The sequence below is a fragment of the Gossypium raimondii genome, chromosome 3 (assembly GCF_025698545.1).
Source record: "Gossypium raimondii isolate GPD5lz chromosome 3, ASM2569854v1, whole genome shotgun sequence".
Lineage (NCBI taxonomy): Eukaryota > Viridiplantae > Streptophyta > Magnoliopsida > Malvales > Malvaceae > Gossypium > Gossypium raimondii.
The window spans coordinates 54,126,522-54,145,928 of NC_068567.1; the positions used below are offsets into that span (position 1 = coordinate 54,126,522).

The following is a 19,407-nucleotide window of genomic DNA, read 5'->3' on the forward strand; positions in this document are numbered from 1 at the left end:
TTCAACTTAGTTAATTCCTTGTATAGTTCAAGATAGGCCCATGGCGGGCTTTGGCAAAGATGGCATTGTGAAAATACGAGTCAAGGTGGAGATTTATTGAGTATCACTCATATTTTAGTCAAATTTGAGAGATAATCTCCCAATTAAACTCTGTTTATTTGTTTCAGACGAACTCTGATTAGTCTAAATTATTTTATTATTTAACCTACGAATTTAGCCTATAAATAGACTCTTTTACAACCTTAGAAAAAATACTCATTAAAAGATTAGAACTCATAATACATTTGGAGAATTTTGTGTTTACATTTTGAGGTTTTTTTATTTTTCCAGTTTCGGGGTTATAACACCCTTAATTCGTATCCATCGCCGGAACAAGGTTACGAAGCATTACCGAGGTTTACAATCAAACAGGCAAAAGTTTCAAACGTTTCATATCATATAATATTCATGTAAAAAATCAATTGAAATCATACATACTATCCATTATAGAAGCCCTCGAGGCCCAAAATACGCGTTAGAGACAAGTTGGCACTAAATCGAAAACTCAGAGAATTTTTTGAAATACATTAAAAATTTTCAAAGTTGCAGGGGTCACACGGCCGTGTGGCATGGCCATGTGACTCACATGGCCAAGAGACACGCCCGTGTCTTAGGTCATGTAGGCACACGGCCGTGTCCCGGTCCGTGTTCGTGCTCGTGTAACTCTCTGACTTGGTCACACGGACAAGCCACACGCTCCTGTGCTAGGCCGTGTACCCTTCAAAGTAACCTCACACGCCCATGTGCCAGGCCGTATGCTAGGTCGTGTAACAGCTTGACTTGCAAACCTTTTAAAGCTACAGGGGACACACGCCTATGTCTCTGCCCGTGTGGATAAAAATGGGCCATTTTGCAAGTCATTTTTCTCACCCAATTTGGCATCAACCTACACCCAAAAATGCACACATACACAAGCTATAATCAAGCATCCAAAACAAGCAAAATCAATCATTAAACATGTAGTATTTTCACATATAACCAATATGCCCTTAGACACCTCAAATGACAATATGTAAACATGTATATTCATGTATACAATTTAATCAAATAAGCCAACAATTTACCAAGCCATTTTGCATCATTTCATGCCAAAACATACCATGTAATCTATTTACCATAACACAACCATTTGGTACCAAAATGCATTCCATAAACTATCATATTTAGGCATATATGCCTTAAAACAAGGTACCAATTCATCATATCACAAAACACAAGTACAAAATGTACACTTAGTTATCATTTTACCCTTTTATCATGTAAACATATCAAACACATCATCAACCATGTTAAGGCCACATATATACATACCAAAATATACCAAATCACAAGCCAACTCAAATGGCTATAAACATAACAAATCATATAGGCTATCATTAGCCAAAACAACCTATACATGCGATTATAACCAAAATGTAACCAACTAAAAGTACCAAAAGAGCTGATGGATAGTGTGATATAGCTCCGACAAGCTTCCAACCCAAACGAGCTTCTGAATCATTATAAAACACAGAAAATAACACATAGTAAGTATTGAAGCTTACTAAGGTCGTATAACATAGAATTCAACTTACCAATTAATCACAATTTAGGTAAGTAAACATAGCAGACCCCAACTCAATTTGGCCAAAAGCCTAAACACATATTCACCAACATGTTAACCATATAAAGCACATATAATATCCAATACACATGGATGAACTCAACCATTATTCAAATTTCATATACATGTATCATACATTTCATATATTAATATATCATATAACATCATTTCCATGTATTTCATCTAAATACCTGTAGTAGTTCGTATCGAACTCATATAATCTCATAACAGAACCATTTAGAATATCGTTGGATACTCAGGTAGCACACACAAGGTGTACTGAACTGTAGTCCGTCAATTCCTATACATGTATGCTCATACGAGCTCTGAATTGGTATGCTCTTACTAGCTGTAAATGGTAAGCTCATACAAGCTGAATATCAGTAAGCTCATGCGAGCTGAATATCGGTAAGCTCTCTCAAGCTGAGAATCGGTAACCCTAATAACATGTCATTTGTACCCTACGAATTCCTAAAGTTCAAACCGGACTCGATAATTGTCGTACATCGTCGGATATGCGATCAGTATTCATATATGAAAATAATGCAAATATCATACATATAATTCAATTAAAGCATATAATTACACAATTTAATTACACGAACTTACCACGACGAGTATACGTAAATACAGAGGCGATTAATTCGAGATTTTCTCTTTGCCTAGATCTAACTCCGTACGAGGTCTGAATTGATCTATACAGATAAATTTAACTCAATTCAATATATTTCGTATTCAATTTAGTACAACACATATTTTTGCAAAATTACCATTTTGCCCCTATACTTTTAATTTTTTTACAATTTAGTTCATAGGCTCGAAAAATGAAATTCATTCAATTTTTCCCTTACCCAAGCCTGGCCGATTTCTATACATACTAATAGTAGCCCATATATATCATAAATTTACAATTTCACCCATAATATTTTCTATTTTTCAATTTAGTCCCTATTTGACAATTTCACTAAAAATTCCTTTACGAAAGTTGTTTATCTAACAACAACTATCCATTTTCTATCATAAAACTTCAAAACTCAAGCATAATCATCAATGGTAAAACCCTACTAGTTTAACAATTTCACATATTAGTCTCCGGGCTAACTAGATTAAGCTACAACGATCTTGGAAACATAAAAATCATTAAAAATGGGGCAAAAATCATACCTAAATGGATAATGGAAGCTTGGCCAAAATTTAAGCACAACAATGGCTTCTTTCTCTCTTTAGTATCTGGTTGAAGAACAAAAGAAAGATGAAAGCTTTTTAATTTTGTTTTAACTTATTATATCATTATTAACCAAATTACAAAATTAACCTTTATAAACATTATTTATTTCACTAAATGCCAAGCCATTATATTCCACTATCATTATTATGGTCTAATTACCATATAAGGACCTCCACTTTAAAGTTCTATAGCTATTTAATACCATTAGCTACTAGAACTCAACTTTTGCACTTTACGCGATTTAGTTCTTTTTATCAAATTGAGCAAGCAAACGGTAAAATTTCTTAACAAAATTTTTATACGTTAACACTATCATGTTGTAGACCATAAAATAATAATAAGATAAATTTTTCAACCACGAATTTGTGGTCCCAAAACCACTGTTCTGATTTCACTGAAAATGGGCTGTTATAGGGGTTTAGTTTTTATCTCTATCTTTTGTACTCTTCGTTCTTTTGCCATTTTAGTAAAATTATCTTTGCCTGTGATTTTTTATCCTCTTTGGAGGGGTTTTTCCATGTTAAATTTGTGTGTTCAATTTATTAATTTCTTTCGTTACTTTGTATTTGTTCGTTGCATAATCAAGTTGATCCCCAACAATACATTTAGCTAGCACATGACACTTTAGGTCACAAAAAAGTGTACATAATAATCATAAGTATTCATTGGCATTAACATGATAAACAAAACTCAAACATCACCAATTTGCACCATTTCTCATAGGTCCATCACTATTTCATATACTTTCATTTAAGTCATTAATCTATGCCAATACCATTTAGTTACATACCTTTTTAGCATATTAAATTCGATTATTTCCATTTTATTTTTCGTTTCAAAGTTCAATTTTAACGTTTTGTCCACTAAAAGCCTAGTAAAACAGACTCAGACATGTAGGTGAAGTACACCACACAAAGGCACCGAAGTGCAAAACCCGTAGGCTGATATGTTTAAACATATTCAAATATATCCCTCCACACACCAAGGTCTCTGCAGAGACAATGAATACTCGATGATCTGTAAAAAATACTAGATCTCAAAATAACCTGTCAGAATCTTCATATCTTCAACTATCTCGTACACAAAAGCGCATATGATGTTAAAGATATAATACTTGCAATGTAAAGGATACTTCAAAATCTTCATTCATCATTGAAGTAAATTATAATGTGTCTATTTATACTACTTAGCTAGCTACCTAACTAAGCAACTAATCCATAACTAATTCTTAACTATTCAACAACTAACCATCAAGTTGGTAGTTGAAAAATATTTTTAACATCCAACTTAGACATTAGAAAATCATGTTGTTGAATTCCCAAAGCTTTGGTCATAATATCAGCTAATTGATTTGCTAACACTACATACTCTGTTTGGATGACTCCCTCCTATACTTTCTCTCTTATGAAATGACAATAAATTTCAATGTGTTTGGTCCTTTCATGAAACACTGGGTTTGCTGCAATCTGTAAGGCCACCTTACTATCACAATAAAGTTTAGCTAGCTTCAGGTCTTCAACTCCACGTTCCACAAGCAATCCTTTCAGCCAAATAATTTCTGCTGTTGTTATTGCCATACTTTTGTATCCTACTTCAGCAGATGATCTGGCTATGGTGTTTTGTTTATTTGATTTCTAGGATATCAAAGAATTCCCAAGTTTAATACAGAAGCCTGTAATTGATCTTCTAGTCATTGGACAAGATGCCCAATCAGAATCATAATAAGCATTCAACTGACTAGAACTCGAAACTGCCAATAATATTCCTTGTCCTGGATCCTTTTTAATGTATCTAACCACCCTAAGTGTAGCTTCTAGATGATATCTTTTTGGTTTCTGCATAAACTAACTAAGATGATACACGTCATATGAGTAAAAGAAATCAACCTTCCTATTAATCTCTCGAAGATTCTTTTCTCCTCAATTAACACTTCATCATTATCATATTGATGCAACTTAGTGCCATACTTTGATGTGGTAAGCTTCATATTTTGTTTCATAGATGTGATAGTAGGTTTGGCTCTCTTTAAACCTGTATCCTCAATAAGTTCTAGTGCATACTTCTTCTGACTCAGCAAAATTCCTTCTTTGGATCTTAGTATCTCAAATCCAAGAAAATATTTAAGTTCTCCCAGATCCTTCATCTTGAAATTAGAATTCAAGATGTTTTTCAATTCATCAATCATTACAGCATCATTCCTAGTTAACAACAAATCATCAACGTAAATAAGCATGATTACCTTCTTGATTCCCTGTCTTTTTGTAAATAGAGAGTAATCATACTTACTTTGAATATATCTACCAAAAAATAAGGCTTCAGTCAGCGTCATGTTCCACTGCCTAGATGCTTGCTTTAGCCTATATATAGATTTTTGCAGTCGACAAACCTTATTCTCCCCCTGACAGTGAAAACCCTTTAGCAAATACATATAAACCTCTTCATTCAGATTACCTTAAAGAAAGGCATTGTATACATCCATTTGAAAAAAGGGGCCAATTGTGTATGAAAATAATAGTTAGGACAATTCTGATTGTAACAAGTTTGGCAACTGGAGAAAAGGTATCAACATAATCTATCCTTTCTTTCTAGTTATACCTTTTAACAACCAATCGTGTCTTAAAGCTTTCAACCTCACTAGTAGCCTTGTGTTTGAATTTGTATACCTATTTGCAGCCAATGGGCACTTTACCTGGGGGCAAAGACACAACAATCCATTCTGAATGGCGTCAAAATAGGTACAAGGTTCAACCATAGTGGATGTAGAAGAAATGAACAATTGAGTATGTGAAGGTAAATGAGAATAAGAGATATTTGAAGATATAGGATACTGGCCTGAACTAGAAGAAGATTGGTAAGAAACATAATCATTTAACCAAATAGGAGGTCGAGAGACCTTAGAAGACATCCTAAAACCTTGGACTGGTGGAGAAACAATAGACAAAGGTGGAACAGAAATACTTGTTGAAGTAGGGGAATTAGGAATAGAAGGAAAATTATATGGGGGAGCAGAGGACTGTGGTGAATGAGAAATAACTAGAAAATCAGAATCAGGAACCTGTGGTTGGGAATGAAAAAACTTTTAGAGGAAGTCACTGAAAAGTGAAAAAGAAAGATGGTTTCATGAAAATTAACATCTTTGTTGACAAAAAAAGTTTTGGTTTCTAAACTAAACAGAAGATAACCTTTTTTAGTAGAAGAATAACCCATAGAAACATAAAGAATTGCCTTAGGAGAGAATTTATCACTGTAATTAGGCTGAGTAGCATGGCATAAACAACCAAAGTCTCGTAATTGAGAGAGAGAAGGTTGTTTGTGGTGAAAAAGTTTAAATGGGATTTTTCATTGAAGAATAGCAGATGAAAGCCTATTGATGAGATAGCAAGCAATTAAAACACATTCTTTCCAAAACTTAACAAGGACTTTAGATTGAAAATAGAGAGCTCTAGTAACTTCTAAAAAGTGTTTATGTTTTCTCTTAGGAACCCCATTTTGTTATGGAGTATGAACACAAGAACTCTGATGAATAATTCCTAATGAAGAAAAAAGAGTGAAACAATCTGAATTAAAAAATTCAGAACCATTGTCACTATGAATGATTTTGACATTGGTATTAAATTGGTTTTGAATGAAAGAAAAGAATTTCTTTAAAGAAAGAACGACATTAGACTTAAGCTTCAACAAATACACCTAAGATATTCTACTGTAATCATCAACTATATTAAAAAAGAAGCGATGGCTACTATGTGTAGACACTCTATAAGGTCTTCATAAGTCAATGTGAACAAGTTGTAAAGGAAAATCAACTCTGGAATGACTAATGGGAAAAAGGAATCTAGACTGTTTTGCTAGAGGACAAATAGAACAATTATGAATAGAATTAGTGTCAAGCTTAGTATTATGAAACAAAGATATTTTATGTAGTTTTGAAAGAGAAGCATGGCCTAAACGAGCATGCCGAGTAGCAATATTATTAGATGAAAAAGACATACATTGTGAAACAGCAGCACATGACATATGCAAAATAGAAGTACATTGTTAAAACAAACTAGAATTCAAACAAGATGACTCAAAGACATATAAACCTCCTTGTTTCTTACCAATCCCCATCACCTTTCCAATGGAGAAATCCTAAAAAAGATAAAAATCAGATAGAAAATGTTGGCACAATGTAACTTATGGGTTACTTTTGAAACAAGAAACAAATTATGAGTAAAATTTGGCACATATAGAACATTATGTAAAGTGTGATTAGAATCAAGAGAAAAAGAGCCAATATGTGTTATTGGGAGAGTTTTACCATCGAGAAGATGAACAGACTATGAAGTGAAAGCACAAGAAACAGGGTTATTCAATTTTTAAAGATTAAATAACGTATGATCTATCGTACCAGTGTCCAAAATCTAAGTAAGGGAACCAGAAACAGGTAAACATCGAGAAACTATACCTGTAAGATCAGTAGCAGACTTAGACATTGGTCCTTTGTTTAGTATACCAAAAATTTGATTATATTGCTGAGTGGTGAAAACAGGAGCTGGCATGGGAGAATTCAACGATCCTGAATCAGGAGGGGAGCTATCAGGGGTATTAGAATTGACCATCTTTACTGCTTGCACATTCTTACGCTTTGTAAATTAATCAGGGGGAAAGCCAATGAGGCGATGACACTGTTCATGCTTGTGACCTTTAAGCTTACAGTAATCACATGTCCTATTGAATTGACCACGACGAGCAACAAAAGCACTAAAATAATTTGAAAACATAGCAGTAGAATTCGAAATGGGCAAGACGCTAGATAAGTAGCTCCGCTGTGATTCTTCTTGAACAGTCATAGAATACGCCTGATTAACAGATGGAAGCGATTGCATAAGGAGAATCTGACTGCGAATTGTAGAATATGTCTCATTGAGTCCCATTAAGAATTGAAACAAGCGCTATTGAAGAACATGTTGCAAATTCTGTTGTGAATTCGCACAATTGCAGGAAGAAATTGGAACTAACGCAGCATACTCGTCCCACAAAAGCTTGAGCCGCGTTAAGTATGCAAAATCAGAAGTTTCTCCCTAAGTAAGCATAGCGATATCACAATGGAGGAAAAAAATCCGTGAACCATCAATCTTACTAAAACGTTCTCTCAAATATTGCCAAACAAGTGTTACACTCGAGGCAAAGTCTAATCTTGCCGAAAGCTCAGTATTGACAATATTGAGAATCTAAGAAAGAACAATTGCATTACAGTGATCCCATTGGGAATGAAGAGAAACATCAAAATCATCTCTACCACAATCTCCATCGACAAACCCTAATTTATTCTTCACCAACAACATGATTCGCATTGAAAACTCCAAAGGCTATAATTCTTGAGACCAGTTAGGTGGTGAGAAACAAGCAGACTTCTCGGCATATCAGATGAATGCAGTTAAAGAGGATGTGTGAAATTGATGACTGTAGAATCCATGGCTGAGAGACAACGACGCCATTATTGAGAACGCAAAAAGAAAGAAAATGAAACAAATCAGAGGAAAACCCAAAAGCAAAACAGAATGGCCCAATAGCAAGGTCCAATAAAAAACAACCAGGCCTTATACGAACGAGTAACCCGCAAGGAAAAAATAATCAAGATTGAAGAAATCAGCCATGGAGACCAAGAGAAAGATCGAAACTTGGGACTGATAGCATGTCAAAGATACAATACTTGCCATGTAAAGAATGCATCAAAATCTTCATTCACCACTGAATTAAATTAAAATGTGTCTATTTATACTACTTAGCTAGCTACCTAACCATGCAACTAAGTCATTACTAATTCTTAACTACTCAACAACTAACTAAACTAATTTCTACATATGACCCTATTGGCATGCCAATTGTATTAAAATATTTATTGTATTAAATTAATTTATTAATAAAATTTATTCAACTTATGAGTATAAAACTTATCTGATACTTATGTGTAAAAATAAAATTATATAACTAAATAAATATTCTGGTCAAATTAGTCATTATTAAATAAAAATACACAATATATGATGGCATAGTAAGAGATTAGCAATGTGGGAAAAGGGTTAATATATTTGATCCACTTGAAAAGAAGAAAATGTTTCATCCCAAAAATTTCGAAAAAAGGGGAAGAATTAATTAAAAGAAAATGGAGTTGAAGTAGTAAAAAGTATAGATTATTAGTGAAAATTTGCCCGCCCAAAATACATCTAAAACGGTGCTCCACCACCTCCGCATTAAATGAAGGTTACGCCTTTCGGTAGTATTGTTCGTTTCTTGCCTAATCCCCCCTCTCTCTCTCCTTTACCCTTTTCCTTTTATTGATTTCTTCGTATCATTTCTTTCCCCCTCTTCCCTCTCTACACGCCTAAGATACCTGAAGATGGAATCTTTTTAATTAGTTTTCTGTTTCCTTTTTCTTTTTTACCGTCAGCAAGTGTTTGGAGAAATGCCAGAATCATGGCCACCTTCACCTCCTCCACCTATACTTTTGTCTCGCCTCATTCGTTTTTAACGCACTTCCGTGCTCGGGTTTTCCCATCCTGTTTCTGCGGGATTAACCCAGGGAACAAAGGGAATTCGGTGTCTCTGAAGCTGAATCTTGTTCGCGGGTTGGTGTTTGGGGAAGATAAGAAAAGGGTTTCTTGGTGGTCTTGTTGTTGCAAGAAAGGGTGGGACAACGACGGGGATTTAGCATTGGAGGCAGATATATTGGAGTTCATGAAAAATAGTGACAAACCTGAGGCTTTTCCAAGCAAGAAAGAGCTGGTTGATGCTGGGAGGATGGATCTGGTTGAGGGGATTAAGAGACAAGGAGGGTGGCTTGCTATGGGCTGGGACTTGGATGATGATGATGAACATGGATTTCAAGAAAAAGGGTTCCCAGAAGCTGGTGTTAAGGATTGGGACCTTCTGGAGAAGGAGAAGAAATGGGATAACCAGACTTTTCAAGAAAGGGCTCAAAGTGAAGTTGAAATTAGTGGGGCTTCTTATTTGGCTGTTAATTCTTCCAGCTCAACCTCCTCGTCTGGTAGATCACTGTGAGATCTTTAATTCTTGGGATTTTATTTGCTTAATGTATTTTTATTTTTCTTGTGTGGAAAAGTTAGTTATTGCACTTGTTATTCGAATGCCTTGTTGAAATTTATTCTTTGTAGTTTACCATTCCCGTGTTTAGAACGAATTGTTACAAATGTTTAATCTTTCATTGCTGTGTAAAAGGTGATTTGCTTGGACTTGATATTGCTTGTGAGATATTATTTGAAATTGATTGCGTTATGATGTTAAAAGAATCAATCTTGTGTTTATATTTTTGTGATGTTTGGGATATATAAACACAACTGCTAAGATAAATGTGTTGCCTTGAATGAGTTTATACTTTTTCCTGCAAACCAATTATCTCCTTTTGAAATTAGAGGAAAGGGGAGAATGCTGGAGTCCTGGGAGTTCTGTGTCCTGGGTAGGTTTTTGACAAAAGTTTTGGTTTGTTCAGAGAAGTAGCAGCTAAGGATGATTGTGGCGTTGAGGGTATTCTGAGTCGCTTGGAGAGAGAAAGGAATGTGAATTTTGGGATTGGTTTCAGAGACAAAGGTGACAATACTTGTCCCCAAACTAACTGTACTGAAGAAGAGTCTCTTGTCCAAGCCTCAACAGATGTGGTACATTGAGTTTATTAGTTTTGAAATCTTTCTTACATCCCTGTATAATTTTTCAGCTTATTTTGGTTTCATATTTTACTTTATATGAAAAAAGATTTTTTTTTAATAACTTTTTTAGGACAATTATGTCTCCCCAACTGTTATCTTTGTCCCACTCATTTTAACCTTGATTCTTTTTGTTTTCATTTTATCGTCAGCCTCTTGGTGTGGAATTTATCCTAATTGTAACTTTTTTGTATTTGTTATGTTGTAAAAGACAGTTGGTGGTCCTCATAGAAGAAAACTTATGTCATTCAGTGGCAGTTCTGGCCTAGGCAATGATACCACGGCCAAGTTTATTCAGGACCAGCCTCTATCAGGCATTGATGGTTTAAGAAATCCAACATGGAGAGAGTGGAGCCTTCAAAGAGCAGGAATTGCTGGCAAGGAATTTGAAGGTAGTCCATCCGTTTTTTTCTGTTGTTTCATGTCTTAAATTTTGATATGATATGCATCTATTTGCACTAGTTCAACTGCTGAAATTTTCGAACGGAATGAAATGGTAAACAGATATTTCAGGATATGGGACACTTGAAATAAGAAATAAATCCAATGAACTAGACAGAAGAAAAGAGTCACGTGCTTCTGGAAAAGATATTAATCACAATGAAATACGAGATCGTCTTGAGCACTTGAAGTTGGAGCTTTCATCTGTACTGCAGTCATTGAGGTCTAATGTTGATGAGGTTCTATCACGGGAGGTGAGCAAATGATCTCTGTCTCTGTCTCTTTAAAAGGAAGCCGAATTTGAAGTATTTTTATGGCCTTCCCTTTAGTAATTGAAAGACAGGATAGCTCTCTTTGCAATTCAGTTTTTTTTTTTAATTCAAGATGGTTTCTTTACAAGTAAAATATGACCTGCTTTCATATTTATTACTTTTGAAATACAAAGAGAAAGAATTGGAAAACAAAACCAAAAAACCAGAGGACAGAAGGAGAGTGTTGGAGGTGGAGGCAGGTAGTTCTATTCCAGGTTTATGTTCTGAAGGAAGAAAGAGTGACCAAGTGATATTTATGACTGTGCAAGGAATGGCACTTTTATGTTCTTAATCCCTTTCTGGGGGATCAGTACAGTAATCATGACTTTCAGTTATGAGATTTTTTTTTTGTCATCTTCCTGTTTAAATCTGTTTGTTTATGGCATAATTTAGCCTAGAGGAGTGCTTAGGAAAAGATGAAGAGAATTGAAGCTTTATTTTTTCAACATGTGCTGTCCCCATACATTCATTTTGAGTTATCGATTGACTTTTAACCCTGATATCATGATGCCTAGGGTGATGAAAGTTCCATTGACAATTTCCATAAGCTTTCTGATGCTTCGGAGTTCCAGGAAAATGAGATATCAAATGCCCAGGACAAATTGCGATCACTACGGGCAAGGTTGGCAGTTTTAGAAGGGAAGATGACACTGGCAATAATGTATGCAGTAGCCTACTCTTATTAGTTTAAGAAGATACCTACCTTACTTTACTTCAAAAGAATCACATTTCTACATTCCTTTCATCCTTTGGCAGAGATGCACAAAAGACCGTGGAAGAGAAACAGAAAAGGATTGATGATGCTCGTAGAGCTTTACAACTTCTTCGGACTGCTTGCATAGTATGGCCTAATTCGGGATCAGAGGTGCTGTTAGCAGGATCATTTGATGGGTGGGCTACCAAGGTTTGCTCCCACCTCAGTCCAACTGTAGTGAATTCATAATGACACTTTTCTTGATCAATGCATTCATTAATTGAAGTGCAAATCTCGAGTCTTTTTGATAGAGCAGTTACATAAACTACCTGTTTTTGGTTTTGTGCATGTCTTTTGATATTATAGGCTTGTTCTATCCATAATTATGCTGATAGACTTTGATTGTTACATGTCTAGACTTAGAATTCCTTTAACTTTGGAATGCTTCAAATACATGCATCATGTCATGGTTCTGAAGGGGAGCCGTAAATCCCACATTAGTTATGTACTACAGTTCAAATGAGATATAAGTGTTTGATGGGCATAACTGTGAGGCTCCCTGTATAAATACAACTGTGAATGCCTATGGATTGGAGTGAACATCCTAGAATTTGATTGGGCATATCTTTCATTTGTGATGAAGAAAACTGTGGCCCTTGCTTTTTTTTTTTTTTTTTTGAATACAAATGACCCTTTCTTTTGGTAAAGCAAAATGGGCCCCATTTTCTTTACTTACTCTGTGTGCACCCTATATGCTCTCATACATGAGGAGCTTCGTTACTTCTTTATGATAATCCTTTTGTTATTCTGCATTTAAGCCTGCTCATGTGACAATTAGTGATTTAACTAGCTTGTAACTCTTTGTTTGGTAGCTTATTAATTGCAATAATATCTTTCAGAGAAAGATGGAGAAGTCAAGTACGGGTGTTTTTTCTTTACAGTTGAAGTTGTATCCAGGAAAATACGAGGTGTGTATTTTTGTTAACTTTGTTACAACTCAGAATTGTTAATGTTTACTTGTATGATGAATAATAGCTCAGCACCATTACCTTGTGTAGATTAAATTCATTGTTGATGGTGAATGGAAGCTTGATCCCTTGCGCCCTATTGTTAACAACAACGGATTTGAGAATAATCTACTTATCATCACATAAGGAGGCCAGACTTCTATAGGCATGCAGATTCATCACAAAAAAGGTAGGACATAGGAGTAAATGCGGATGATTTTTGGTTTTGGTTTTGGTTTTCATTTTTCCTTCTTGTAAACAAGTAGAATAGACCTGGTAGGAGGTGATCCTTCCTAATGATTCTTTAAAAGGGGCATCATATCATATAACACCCATGTAACACAACCGTATCGGATGACTCTCCCATATGGTTTTTTCCCTTGGATGTTCCGTTTTCTACCTTGTTGATAATGTAAACATATATGCGAATAACGAGATGATGTTTTTTTTCTGTAGTTCTTGTGGCTTGTGATACTTTGGAAGTTATCCTTAATTCAATCTTTAATAAAGGTATAATTTATTTTGATTATTTCAGGTTTGGACAGACTAATTTTTTAGATCCAACATCATCAATATAATATTGCTTTGTTGGTTGAATCCTATGAGAAGAAAGAGGTTAAAATATAAATGAATTATTTGTGAGAATGGAGTAATGGACATTGACGAGTTTTCAAAAGTTTAAAGGTGCTTGAAGCATATTTTGGACCTGCAGTTAGGTTTAAGTTCTACTCTTTTCATTTTCTTCTATTCTTTTTCAGCAACTAAGGAACAAAATTAAGCTAGCATATTTATTAAATATGGTAGAAATATGTTAATTATGGGCAGCATCCCAATTGGTTAAGCATCAATTTTCCCCTTACGCTTAGGTTTGAATCACACTAAAACTCACTCACTCCCTCATTTCTTTTTCTTTTTTTCATTTTTGGAAAAAAAAGGTATTTTACCATTCAACCCCTTAAATTTCTAAAACCCTAACTATTTAATTACATGTGGATTTCTACTTCTTGTTCAACCCTAATTAGAACTTCTCCTCTCTTCTTTTTAAATATATCATTTTCTTTTATTCCCCTTTTTCTCTTTATAAAAAATTACATTTATTGCTGGAAATTGATCTCTCAAAAACCCAAATCGAAATCAATTCTCAATTAAACCTGTTTTTTCATTAACCGTTAAATTCATCATCGATAACCTTCGAAATCCCATCAAAGATCAGTAAGTATTCTTGCTTCCAATTAAGTAAAACCCAAAAATTCTAGAATAACATTCTTCTTGTTAATCTTCCAAAACGATTACGAATCTTTTACGAGTTTTCCCAAAAATCTTGATAATTTTGGTAAATCTTAAAAATCGATATTACTTCTTGTGTGTTTTTTCATTGAATAACCCTATCTAGGTACCCCAAATCATACTTAGGCGCAAGGAACGACGTTCAAGACCTCGAAAGTCAAGTGTGTGTTCTTTTACGAGAAAATTGAGGTAAAATCGAGTTTAGATTAGACTACACGACCAGCCACACGGGCATATGGGCCTCCCATGTGGACCACAAAACCTCTTTATACGACTATGTCCCCTAGAAAGTTAGGAATTTCACTTCTCACACGGTCGTGTCCATTATGTAGGTTGAATTTTCGAATGCCACATGGCCTCAATTTGTTACACGGTCTAGCCACACGGTCGTGTACCCCCTCCATACGGTCCAGGGCTTTCCATATGGTCCGGTCACACGGTCGTGTATCCCTTGCTTCTCAAAATTTACAATTTTGCCCAAATTTTTATAATTTGTGTAGATTAGTCCCTGAACGGTTCTTGAATTATTTTTAGTTATTATTTAATTCAATTGAGTCCCTGATTTTAGGATTAATGCTAGAATCCATGATTGATTGATTAAATTATTACTATATAAGCATGTTACATGATTTTTACATGTGTTCTATGACTGGAATATCGATAAATTATTAATGTTATCCGTATAACTAATTTACTTATTGCATAAATCACATGCTTACTGTATTTGATAAAACGCATACATGACAACCATGCCCACTGCTATTGTTGATATAAACGCATGTTAAACATGTTTACTATTTTTGTATTATATTGATGCTCACATGTCATACTGCATTGCATGGGGCGAGACGCTTTGAAAGGAGGAAGTACTGGCAGTTTCAACTGCAAATACTGACCCACAAATTACTGGCAACTTTCATCTGCAAAACTGTTGTGTATCACAACTACTGATAGCATATTAACCTGCAAAAACTCGTGGTTTATCCACAACTTATACTGGCAACTATTATTTGTAAGCCCGTTGTGTATTCACAACTACTGACAGTGTATTAACCTGCAACATTAGTGGTTTATCTACAAATTGGAGTGTCCGAGATATAAGAATTCTAGGGAATTCTTACTGTGGAGTGTAGCTGTGGGGTAGGACCTATTTATACTATTAAACTGAAATTGCTGAAAATATTGCATCATCATACATTAACATGCTTGAATGAATTGTCAATTTTTGCTATGCTATATGAATACTAATGCATGGAGAACTGTTATTATTTATGCTTGGATTACTATTTGGCATCAATTTACTTATGATGGAACTCACACTAAGCAACATAGCTCACTTCTCCTTTAATTTTCATCCTTACAAATAACCCGCCAGGTTAGGACGCGGCACCCAGAGGGTCTCGGCTTTGCTTTTACTAAAATATTTTAGAGTTATTATTTTAATTATTTTTAAATCGTATTATCTTATTTTGAACTGTGACATGAGGTTTAGGATTATGTATTTTATTTTTCATGACACTTCATCTTCGTTTAGGATAATAAGAGATGATTATTTATAAGTTATGCATGAAACCCCGATTTTATTTAAAAACAACCACATATCACTATTCTACTACTATATCCTAATTAAGGTTTTGAAAAATTAGTTGATATTTAATTATGTTTCCTACTCAATTAAACAACGGTTTTAAAAAGGTCTTTTTTCAAAACTGCAATAGCTTACTAGGTCACTTCGGTGGCTAATGTAATCTTCCGAATTCAGGTCTAACGTCTAGGCCGAGTTGGGGAGGTTACAAAGTAAGCTAAAGGTACATTATTTTTTTATATTTATTACTTCTCTTATTTATAAGGTTCTTAAAATTTACTAAACCATTATTTTATAGATAATTAGTTCTCGAAGCTTAGAAATTAAAATTACAGGCATTGATCTTGAATTAAAAGGAAAGTTGGACCAAATATTCACTAGATAGTAGACACTCGTCACAAAGCATGGGCACCTTCAAGTATACTCCCTAATAATTTATTTTAGGATTAAGATAATGAGACACCTTAAAAAAATGAAGAAGGAAATGCAATAGATAAAGACAACCAAACTGTAGAACTTCAACTTTGGCTTCAACAACATGTAGGGGTGTGTAAATTTCGGGTAAAACTGATTTAACTGACTGAACTGAATTAATTCAATTAACCGGTCGGTTAACCGAATTAATTCGATTGAGGTCGGTTAATAATTTTTTGGATGTTTGGTTAACAATTAATTCGGTTCGAAATCAGTTAATTAACCGAATTAATTAAAAATTTATATTTTTTTATATACATTTTACATATATTAAATTCAATTAATTCGGTTAATTCGGTTAATTTTTTTATATGTTTTATACTTATTTTAACCAAAAAAAACATAAATTTCAGTTAACCGACCGAATTAACCGAAAAAGTTCAATTTGGTTAAATTTTTTTGAAAAAATTTCGGTTCTATTAACAGTTAAGGGTTCAAAAAGTTTATTGGTTAACCGATTGAACACCTCTAACAACATGTTCAACAACTACATTAAAACCAAAAATCAATGTTATTACAACCAGACCGGTTGGGATATTGGCCCTAAATAGGGATGGGAATTGGTTGGGTTGCGAACCGCTGTGGAATGCAATTGGACCACGACATGTAAACTGGATCAACCGGTAAAAAATCAATTGAATCGACTTTTCTATTTTAGGGCCAAATTTCTTTAGCCGAATTAAAAAAGAAGCTTTCCAACCCAAATTCATTGAAAACATGTCCAAACCCTTAAAAATCTAACAAACCCAACCCAAACACCTAGCCTAAAATAATTAAATAAATAATAAAGTAAAAAAAAAACTAATCTATCATGTACTAGATTTGATTATAGGTTGGGTCACTCGTCTAAGCTCGAAGGCCCGCTCAAAAAGTGAGAGGGTTTGGGCAAAAAATGGGCTCAAAAAATGGTCTTGGAAAGAAATAAGTCTTGTTATCTAAATAAATCAAGCCTCGAGAAGGATTTTTCTTGTTTGAACTCAGTTTGGCTCGATCCAAATCAACTGTTTTGCTACAGTTTTGTTGTTGTTTTGTTGTCCTTTTGCTACCATTTCACTATTACATTACTACTATTTTGTTGTTATTGTTCGGATATTATATAACTCTTATTTTATTGTTAATTTTGCTACTATTTTAGAGGCATTTACTTGCTAAGTTGCAAGTATCTTAGTATTATTTAACTATATAGATTATTTTTAATGTATTTTCAATCTGTTGAGAAACATTTATTTTAAATGTTTTTAGTGTATTTGATGTATTATATTTTTTAAATTTATTTTTATATAAAAAATAATCTAAAAAAATTTAATACGGGCAGGTCGAGTCGAGCTTGGTGTAACAACCCATTTTTCAGTGATGTCAAAAATAGTAGTTTCGGGACCACAAATTCAACGAGTAAGTCCGTGATAATTAGTATTTAAATTATAAAAGTGATATATAGTTTTAAATTGAATTCTTATTTGATGAATTTTAATTAAATGAATTAATGGTCAAGTATAAGTGATTGTTCCAAAAGTTAAGTGGTTTCAAAAAATAAAGTATCGGGACCTCATTTCTGTAAACCGAGCTCGTAGATATTTTTATTAAATATTTACGGAGTTATTATTTAGATATGTAAAGGTTTGGTTCAAAATTTTAATTTTTAAATAGTTAATTAATTAAAAGGGTTAAATCGTAAAAGACGTAAAATTAATCACTATTGGATTTGAATGATTAAATGGCTTAATTAATATAAGTGGAAGGATTAATATGGAAAATATACCATTTTTAATTAGTGTGACGGCAAGAGAGCTTTTAAATTTTGTCTTATTCATGTGTTAATGGTTAAAATAATTAAAAATAAGTAATAAAACTAAAGTAAAATAAAAGTAAATCATTATCATCTTCCTTAACAATGGTTCTCCACCGAATGTAGAAAGAAAAACTCCATGGAAATACTTCCAAGGTTCGGCCATTGAAAGGTTCTTACATGTAAGTCCGTTTTGAATTCGTTTCTCGTGTGTCTCAAGTCAGTATGTAAAATGGTTTGGCACACGGCCTGCGACACGGTTGTGTGGTCTTTTTACGAATATCACACAGGTAGACACATGGGCTGGAACATGACCGTGTGTCCAGACTTCGAATGTTCACACGGTCTGAGCTATGTTACATGGTCGTGTGAACCCTATTTCAAAAATTTTCAAGTTTTGCCAGAATTTTTTAATTTGTTTCGATTTGATCTCAGATTGTTTCTAAACTGTTTTTAGGACCTCGTAGACTCGATTTAAGGCCTATAAGTTTATTTTTTCCATGATTAGATTCAATTATTATATGATAGCATGTAATTTGTATAATTGTTTCTGTTGTGAAGTTAAATGTTCTGTTTTCTAGGTAATACCCTGTAAACCTAATCCGACAACAGAGACCGGTTAGGGGTGTTACACTCAGATTTAGCATTTTTAATTTGGATCAAGTTTGGTAGAACTTTAGGCCCATTTTTCGAGTCAAGCTCACCTAAAATTTTGCATTGACTCGATTTAGCCCGGCTTAATGCATGATCAGGTCTATCGTGTATCCACAAAAATCAAAGTAAATCACTTAAAAATAAAACTTTTTTATATAGAACCTAAAAATATTAATTAATTATGAAAATATCCTAGAGGAAAAATTATATACAAAAATGACATGTTTGCTACAGTACCAGTCTACACCACTCCCTTTTTTCCTCCTAATCAAGACTTAATCATTAGTGTTTAAAAAAAAATTGTGTCGTATGTATTTTTCAAAATACTCGCGAAAAATACGGGTATTCATTGTAGAGAAAAAAAAAGGGAAAAATATTTTTTTAGTGGGTGCCGCTAGAGTTGTCAATGGGCCGGGTCAAGTTAAGCAAAAAATTTAGGCTCATTTTCTAGGCCTGGGCCTGAACCAGCCCAAAATGGGCATGAAATTTTGCACAAGCCCGACCCAAATAAAAATGCTAAAGCCTGAGCTTGGCTCAGCCCATCTGTATTAAAATTTTTATGTTATTTTTATATAAAATAAATTTTAAAAATATAATA

General features: G+C 34.0%; 1 protein-coding gene across 2 annotated transcripts; it reads left to right on the forward strand.

The window, feature by feature from the left end:
* The first annotated feature begins 9,109 nt into the window (after positions 1-9,109).
* LOC105794734 (protein PTST homolog 2, chloroplastic) lies at positions 9,110-13,552 on the forward strand. 2 transcript variants are annotated; one of them, XM_052628537.1, is made up of 8 exons: positions 9,110-9,907; positions 10,360-10,457; positions 10,786-10,962; positions 11,075-11,265; positions 11,838-11,983; positions 12,079-12,226; positions 12,916-12,984; positions 13,075-13,552. In XM_052628537.1, the coding sequence occupies exons 1-8, from the start codon at positions 9,327-9,329 to the stop codon at positions 13,168-13,170; spliced, it is 1,506 nt and encodes a 501-aa protein (XP_052484497.1). In that variant the 5' UTR covers positions 9,110-9,326; the 3' UTR covers positions 13,171-13,552. The 2 variants fall into 2 exon arrangements, with proteins under 2 accessions (XP_052484497.1, XP_012479491.1); XM_012624037.2 differs by having other exon boundaries at positions 9,112-9,907; positions 10,360-10,525; positions 10,782-10,962.
* Positions 13,553-19,407: the final 5,855 nt, after the last annotated feature.

Bases quoted from the DNA above. Each gene is read 5' to 3' on its own strand.
- LOC105794734 (XM_012624037.2), top strand. From the start codon at position 9,327: ATGGCCACCTTCACCTCCTCCACCTATACTTTTGTCTCGCCTCATTCG. The intron at 10,526-10,781 runs GTACATTGAGTT...ATGTTGTAAAAG, and splicing joins TCCAAGCCTCAACAGATGTG to ACAGTTGGTGGTCCTCATAG. The intron at 11,984-12,078 runs GTATGCAGTAGC...ATCCTTTGGCAG, and splicing joins AAGATGACACTGGCAATAAT to AGATGCACAAAAGACCGTGG.